Genomic DNA, 8,599 nt, shown 5'->3' with positions numbered 1-8,599 from the left:
AAAAAAAAAAAAAAAAAAAAAGAGATAGAATTTAAAAACTTTGATAATCTTAGATTTAAACTTGAAGCTACACTTCCAACGATTCAATAGCATATTTATATTTTTGCCAGCTCCTACAGATCAGGGGTCCTGCCTATATTTATAAAGAGAGTAGAGATAACTGCATAATACGGTCAGAATTAAACTTAGGACATTTGAAATAAATCTTAAATCTGTCTGTATCAGGATTTGTAAATCGAATAGAGAGCTTAAACGGGGCCAAGGGTAAGATTTTTTGTTTTTTCTCTGTTTGATTTAAATTTCATAAAAACCCAGAAAATAATAGAATCTGACCTACAGCTTCAAGGCCACACTCAAGGATCCAGAAGGCCAGAGGTTGCCCCCCTTGGGGTAGAGTACGGGAGACTGGAGAGGAAGCTGGATAACACGTTCTAGGACTTTGTGTGAAGCTCTTTTGGAGATTCCCCTGTTCTCTCATGCAGTTGTATGTGCACAGGGGATGTGTGAGGTGTGTGAAAGAGCGTGAGAGAAATACAAGGATAAGGAGAGACTGAGACAAAAGTACAAGTTAAAACTGATTGTAAGATTTACGTTTGGTGAGGAGGACTGGAGGGAAAGTGGAGTCTGGTGTGCTATGGCGTGCCCACTGTCTAGTCCCGGCTGCCATGTCCCTTCAGATCTGCCTGTAGTACCTACTATCCGGGTAGCTGGCTGCAGAGGGAAGGCAGGAGGCTGGAGGATCCTGCCCTCTAAGATTGTTGTCAGGATAACACAGGTATCGCATGGAGCAAATGGCAGGCATTATTCTTGGTATTCTTGTCAAGTGTCAGAAAACAGACATGAGCCCCTGCTCTGGAATCTAGGCCGTGAACAGGAGCCTGCCTGCGAGTGATCCCACTGCCTAGTCTGTGTTTTTCAACCATTTTAATCTCATTGCACACTTGAACCTATTGTTAAACTTCCATGCCACACGTAAATTATGTTGATCAAAAAAAAAAAAGAAAAAAGAGTGAAGAAAAAGAATATACTGGCTCAGCCCCTGTGGCTCAAGCGGCCGAGGGGCCAGCCACATAAACCTGAGCTGGCAGGTTCAAATCCAGCCCAGGCCCACCAAACAACAATGATGGCTGCAACCAAAAAAATAGCTGGGTGTTGTGGCGGGTGCCTGTGGTCCCAGCTACTTGGGAGGCTGAGGCAAGAGAATTGCTTAAGTCCCAGGAGTTGGAGGTTGCTGTGAGCTGTAATGCCACAGCACTCTATCCAGGGGGATAGCTTGAGGCTCTGTTTTTAAAAAAAAAAGAAAAAAGAATATACTGGCAGCTTTGGGCTTCTTTTTGAAAGTAATTTAATTAATAATCTTTAAAAATTTGGGGGACACACCTAAGATCCTCTCACTGGCCTAGGCGCTACTTTCTGTGGGGTTTCTTGCGATAACTCCAGTTGGATTCTGACCAGCGTCAGTCTGGCTCTGACTCTCCCTTCCCTGTTTGGGTTTGTCTCACCTGTGGAGCAAGTGACTTCATAGCACATGACTGCTGCCTTCCTGATAGCAGAATCTTCAGTGAACACTTAGGGTTTGAACTGTATTTACTTCTATGATCATAATTGAATTTATGAAGAGTAATGAAAGTGAAGAAACTTAGGATATGGAGCCCTTTGTCAAACAGAAAGCTTTCAGATTACCAGCGGAAAGTAGACATGCAAAGCTGGTTCTCTTCCAAGGACCTCCCTTTGCTTGTACAGTCTCCAGTGCCGGAGAAGTGTAGTCTCTTCTCACGAAGCCTTGTCTAATAAACGTCATAGGAAATAAAAGCACTTTTAATTAATTACAGTTTCTTATTCAGGAAGGGCTGTACCTTCTTAGAACTAATTGCTTATTTGAGCCTTTTATTTTAATTTTCGTTTTTTAAAAAACTGACAAAAATTGTGTATATTTATGGTATATGACATGATGTTTTAAAACTTGTGGAACGGCTAAATCAAGCTAATTAATACATGTCTCACTTCACATAGTTGTACCATAGTAATGTGGTGAGAACATTAAAATCTATTTTCTTAGCAAGTTCCTAGTATACATTAATATGTTGTATAGCAGATCTCTTGGATTACTTAAAATTTCTTTTTGGGTGGGGCAGGACAGAGTCTCACTCTATCACCCTCAGTAGATACTCGTGGTGTCACAGCTCACAGCAACCTCCACTCTTGGGTGTAGGCGATTCTCTTGCCTCTTGAGTAGCTGGGACTACAAGTGTCCACCACAACGCCTGACTATTTTTTTTGTTGTTGTGGTTTGGCCGGGGCTGGGTTTGAACCTGCCACCCTCTGTATATGGGGCCGGCGCCTTACTCACTGAGCCACAGGCACTGCCTGAATTACTTAAAATTTCTAACAGAGAAGTCCTGTTAATGAAGCAAGGAGAATTATTTGCCCCCAAGTATGGCAGCAGTTGGTTAGAGACTCTGAGTCTCATTTGCGTGGCTCTCAGAAGTTCTGAAATTAACGGTCTAGCCCAAAGATTTTCCTTTTAGTCCTAAATTTAGGTATTCTTAGTCCTTTGGAAATCTTTTTCTGGTTAGAGGGGTCCTCTACACAACCTTTTTTTCCCTTTCTTTTGATGTTTTACAAAAAAATTGAAAGTGCATACATGTTGGATTTTTAATCTGGTCTGAACTATAAGTCTAAAAAATTGCATTAGCTAAATATCTTTTTTAAGATAAGAAAATAATCTTTTATTTGATCTTTGGCTGGAAGTCTGGCTCTCCTTTCTTTCAGTAAACATATTTTTCTCTTGTCTAAGGGAGGACTGAAGGAGGGCTTTTGTTCAGTTTGTCAGTTGAATTACTAGTTTGACTTGCTCCTGGCTTCAAGAGTGGAGACCTTGCAACCTTCACTAACACTGTACTGTCCCCTCTAGCTCTTGTTATGGAAAGCACAGAAGGACAAAATTCTTTTTTTTTTTTTTTTTTTTTGTTGAATGGTAACTATGTACATTAATGCACTTCTGGGGTACAGTGTGGGGTTTTCACACACAATCCGGAACACTTCCATCAAACTGGTTAACATAGCCTTCATGTCATTTTCTTAGTTATTGTTTTAAAACGTTCACATTCTACTCTTAGAAAGATTCACTTGTACCCTTGTAAGATAAATCTCAGAAGTGATCCCTCCAATCCCCCTCCCTCCACCCATTCTTCCCTCCCCACTCCCCATATTCTTAGGCTGTTATTAGGTTATAGCTTTCATATAAAAGGTATAAATTAGTTTCATAATAGGGGTGTGTACATTGGATACTTTTCTTCCGTTCTTGTGATACTTTGCTAAGAAATGACAAAATTCTAAAGCAAAAAAGTCCACCTATCTTGCCTTAAATTTGTAGACTGTTAGTGGGTGGCATTTTATTGCTGAGAGTCTCAAGTCTTATGACACAATGTTCTGTCCGTTGTGAGTGAAGTTAAGGCTTCAGTCTCAGGGCTTTCTTCTGTCCTGGTAGAAGCTCAAAGTGCTGGTGTGTGTATATTGCAAATCGCCTTTGTCTTCCCTGTTAGACTTGATTTATAGTTCAGCACGTAGTATAAATTACTTCCCTGCCTCCTAGAACTATTGTGCATCTATCATTGCTCCATGGTATTGTCACAATGGATGGACCCTTGTGATCTCTGACAGTCCTTTGCAGTCTAGCTGATTAGAACATTGCTAAGGGAGGCGCCTGTGGCTCAGTGAGTAGGGCGCCGGCCCCATATACCGAGGGTGGCGGGTTCAAACCCAGCCCCGGCCAAACTGCAACAAAAAATAGCCGGGCGTTGTGGTGGGTGCCTGTATTCCCAGCTACTTGGGAGGCTGAGGCAGAAGAATTGCCTAAGTCCAGGAGTTGGAGGTTGCTGGAGCGACTCCGCTGCACTCTACCAAGGGTGAAAAAGTGAGACACTGTCTCTACCAAAAAAAAAAAAAATTGCTAAATGTGAATCTTTGTGTACTTTGGAAGCTCTGGGTGCTTCATATGCCAGAAATGATACTTTTCTTACTTTGATCTCTTTCCTGACAACTGTCCCCAACCCCTCCATTATTTCTTGAAAATTTGTTGTACTCCTACACATCTGTATAGTGGGTAAATATTTTTTAACTCTCTTACAGCTGTACCCAAGAATTAAACCAAGACAAAGGACTTTGGCCTGAAACTTTACAGCATTTTAGTTAATGAAGAATTGATATCTATTATCACTAAGAAGAATACACTTGTTTTTGGCAAAAATTTTAAAAGACTTGTTTTGATGACTGTGTAGCTTCAAAGCAGCAAAGAATGTCTCTGGAAGAAAATGAAGGATTAAACATTTCACTACTAGAGGACGGTCAGCGTGAGGAAATGGAATTCACAAGGGAGCGGACCGTACTGTGTTGGGGCAAAGGTGTTCCATGTAGTGCTCAGAAAAATATACAGTGACAATCCTGTTTTCTGTAAGAAATAGGACGTTTTATTGGACTATTGGAAACCAGCTTTACGTCCTGCTTAGTGGGCACTTTCAGCACTTGCTTGTATGCCAGGAAGGACCAGTGCCATTATGGCGCCATCTCTGCTGTTCCCCTAACACCAGGAGTCCCTCGGGGCCCTGCATGAGGGCTGGGTGGTGCCATATACTTGTATATTGTCAGTGAAGAACTGTCAGTTGGTTGTCCATGAGCAATAACTTTATTGTATGAGTTCTTGTAGCATCTTAAGAATTTTACATACATTTGAAATATTGAAACTAAGCTATACTTTGAGTAGTTAGAATCTTGTTTGTAGGCTGAATTTGAATTTATATTTATTGTCTTTTGTATCTCATAATTAGAGACTTGGTATTGACTTACCCATAACATTTGTCAAGTTCATAGCTAGCTTTAAAAATAACTGAAATAAATTAAACTTTTTGACTGTAAATAATGTTTACTATTTTTCATCTTTGATTTTCATAAAGAGACCTTGTTTAAAGGTCACAAGCTGGCCGGGCTTGGTAGCAGCTCTGGAAGGCTGAGGTGGGTAGATTGCCTGAGAGTTTGAGACCAGCCTGAGCCAGGGCCAAAGTGAGAAAAAAAAAGTAGCCAGGCATGTGGCGGGAGCCTGTAGTCCCAGCTATTTGGGAGGCTGAGGCAAGAAAATTGCTTAAGCCCAAGAGTTTGAGGTTGCTGTGAGCTGTGACACCACGGCACTCTACTGCGGACAACAAAATGGGACTCTGTGAGTAAATGAATATCTTACCCAGCTGAAAATAACAAACTGCCTAATGTAAATGTATGTACTATAATACGATTTCTTTAGCAGCCAAGTGATTAAATGTAGAAGTTTTTCTTTACTTTAAAAAACTCTCTGTTTTGCATTTCAGGAGTTTGGGTAGTTTTTAAAAATTTTATTTTATCTTTTGTTAAAATGGGATCTTGATATGTTGCCGGCTTCACGTGATCCTCCTGCCTTGCCCTCCCAAAGTGTTGAGATTTCAGGCATGAGCCACTGAGCCTAGCTGCGTTTGGGTGGTTTTGGGTATAGAACTAAGTTTGTTTCTTTGAAAAAAGATCTTAGAGATCATGGTGATAGAAGCCTGCTTGGTACTTTTTACCTAGAACTTCTAATGGACTGTTTTAGTGTCCTTATTTTATTTCAAGTTCTTCTTGATTTGTGGAGTAAAAAAATCATGTGCACAAAGTCTCCACATTGTTTTATTAATATAAAATCAAGTTTATCATTTGTTTTGAAACCCATTTGCTTAGGGGAACTATTGTATTGAATAGAAGATACAAATTAAAAACTAGTGATCACTCATTTTCACAAGTAACTTATTTCTAAAAAGGAAGGTAAATGAAAGAACACACCGTACCTTTCAGAATAATGAAGAAGAAGGAACAGCCTGAACTCAATGTGAAAAGACAGATGTGTGGCAGGCAGAACTCCAGAGACGCCTCTTCCATCCTGTTCGCTGGTTATGCAGTCTAGCACTAATCTAGGTACAGTAAGTCCTCACTTAATGTTGAAATAGGGAACCAGCAAGCCCTGCTCACTAAGGAGTTCTAAGACTCAAACTAAGGTCCTTGATAAAACAGGAGGCAGTCACCTGTTAACTCAGGAGGCCGAGGCAGGTTCATGAATTTGAGACCAGCCTGAGCAAGAGCGAGACCCCATTTCTACTAAAAAATAGAAAAATTAAGGCAAGACGATTGCTTGAGTCCTAGTTGGAGGTTGCTGTGAGTTATGATGCCACAGCACTCTACCCAGGGCAACAGCTTGAGACTGTTTCAAAACAAACAAAAACATGAGGCAGTGGGGAAACTGACCAAGATGGCTATGAAAATTACCTCTGGTTACTCCACTGCTCATAATACTCTAATAACAATTCATTAGCATGCTAAGAGAAATCCCCCCAAACTGTGACAGCTTACAGATGCCGTGGATGCTCCTAGAAGTTACCTTAGAAAGCGGGCGGCACCTGGGGCTCAAAGGGGGAGGGCACAGCCCCAAATGCCAAGGCGGCGGGTTCAAACCCAGCCCTGGCCAAAAAAAAAGACTTAGAAAGAGGAGAGATCCTAAGTTTCAGTAATTCCCCACCCCTTTTCCAGAAATCTTATGAACAACCCTCCTGCTTAACATCAACAAATATAAAATAAGACTCTGTATTCTTAGAATGGGCACCCTCTGCCTTTGGAGGAGCCTGCCTTCTGCTCCTTTGTTACTTAATAAACTTGCTTTTGTTTTACTCTGTTGGCTCACTTTTTTTTTTTTTTTTTGAGACAGAGTCTCACTTTGTCGCCCTCAGTAGAGTGCTATGGCATCACGGCTCATAGCAACCTCCAACTCCTGGTCTCAAGTGGTTCTCCTGCCTCCTCCTTCCAAGTAGCTGGGACTATAGGCGTCCACCACAAAGCCTGGCTATGTTTTGGTTATAGTTGTCATTGTTGGAGGGTCTGGGCTAGATTTGAACCCGCCAGCTCAGGTGTATGTGGCTGTGCCTTAGCCGCTTGAGCCACAGGCACCAAGCCTTTATTTTTTATTTTTTTGAGACAGAGGCTCAAGCTGTCGCATTGGGTAGCATCCTAGCTCACAGCAATCTCAAACTCCTAAAGCAATTCTCTTGCCTCAGCCTCCCTAGTAGCTGGGACAACAGGTGCCTGCCACAACGCCCTCTATTTTTTAGAGACGGGTGTCTCGCTCAGGCTGGTCTTGAACTCCTGAGCTCAAGCAATCTGCCTGCCTCAGCCTCCCAAAGTGCTAAGATTACAGGTGTTGAGCTACCGTGCCCAACCTGTTCTTTTTTTTTTTTTTTTCAGTTTTTGGCGGGGGCTGGGTTTGAACCCACCACCTCCAGCATACAGGGCTAGCCCCCTACTCCCTTGAGCCACAAGCACTGCCCTTTTTTGTTTTTGTTTTTGTTTTTTTAGCAGGCCTTAGGCCAGGTTCTAATCCTCCACCCCCAATGCACAGGCCGGTGCTATACTGCCCTGCCATGAGGGACTTTTCAGATCTAATTAAGTTTAATAATCAACCTACCTTCAAATAGGTCGGTTATCTTGGATTACCCAGGTGAGACCAGTGTAATCGGAAGATGCCTTCCTTCAAAGCAGAAGAGGAAGGCAGGTGGCTGAGGCAGAGGGAAGGTCAGCAAGACTGGACGTGGGAGCTGAGAAAAACCCCAGCTGAAAGCCAGCAAGGACATGGAGTTGTTGGTCCTATAGCCAGCCACATGGAACTGAACTCTGCCTACCTGGGCCTGAATCCTCCTTGGGTCTCTAGAAGCAATGTTGTCAGCCTAATGAGACTGGTGTTGTACTTCCAGTCTACAGAATGGTACAATAATGGTTTTTGTTTGTTTGTTTTTTTGAGACAGAGTCTCACTTTGTTGCCCTTGGTAGAGTGCTGTGGTGTCACAGCTCACAGCAACTTCCAACTCTTGGGCTCAAGCGATTCTCTTGCCTCAGCCTCCCAAGTAGCTGGGACTACAGGTGCCTGCCACAATGCCCAGCTATTCTTTTGTTGCAGTTGTCATTGTTGGTTAGTAGGCCCGTGCGGGGTTCAAACCCACCAGCTCCAGTGTATGTGGTTGGTGCCCGTAACCACTGTGCTATAGGTGCCAAACCAATAATGGATATTTTTTAAGCCACTAAATTTGTGTTACTATGTTACAACAGCAACAGGAAACATACTTCATGGATTCTAGTCCAGAACTGTGGGGTTTAATCCATCCTGTGACCTTTCCTAGGAGCCTTGTTTTCCTAATCTGTGGAGTTTCATACCATCTCCACCACATGCTTCAGTTGTTGAGGAAGACCATACTAAGTACTACCCGTGGAGGTACTTGGTAAATAGAGAATTACACAAATGTGTGAAAAAGGAGATGTGAAAATTAGAGAACTGTGATAGTCTCAGTTTCATATTCCTTAATCTCAGGATGCCATTTTTTATTCTCCCTATGTGTCATTTTACTAGTTTTATTTATTATTAAAGTTTCCTGGCTTGGTGTCTGTGGCTCAAGCGGCTAAGGCGCCAGCCACATACACCTAAGGTGGTAGGTTCGAATCCAGCCCAGGCCCGCCAAACAACAATGATGGCTGCAACCAAAAAATAGCCAGGCATTGTGGT

The 8,599-nt window shown here is 42.3% G+C and overlaps 1 protein-coding gene across 3 annotated transcripts in view; it reads left to right on the top strand.

Annotated features, from left to right (window-relative positions):
- The window catches only part of TP53BP2 (tumor protein p53 binding protein 2), a 79,144-nt gene extending 74,236 nt beyond the window's left edge, over positions 1-4,908 (top strand). For 2 of the 3 annotated variants that reach the window (XM_023513892.1, XM_023513893.1), the window contains one exon: positions 4,132-4,855. In XM_023513892.1, coding sequence (XP_023369660.1) covers positions 4,132-4,173 — 42 coding nt within the window. In that variant the 3' untranslated portion in view covers positions 4,174-4,855. Of the gene's footprint in view, positions 1-4,131 lie in introns of all 3 variants that reach the window. The other variant, XM_003790971.2, reaches the window with a different exon arrangement.
- Positions 4,909-8,599: the final 3,691 nt, after the last annotated feature.

Source organism: Otolemur garnettii, unplaced genomic scaffold (genome assembly GCF_000181295.1).
Source record: "Otolemur garnettii isolate 467f Iridium unplaced genomic scaffold, OtoGar3 scaffold00045, whole genome shotgun sequence".
In the NCBI taxonomy this organism is placed as follows: Eukaryota; Metazoa; Chordata; class Mammalia; order Primates; family Galagidae; genus Otolemur; species Otolemur garnettii.
This window is presented reverse-complemented; position numbering and strand designations above follow the sequence as displayed.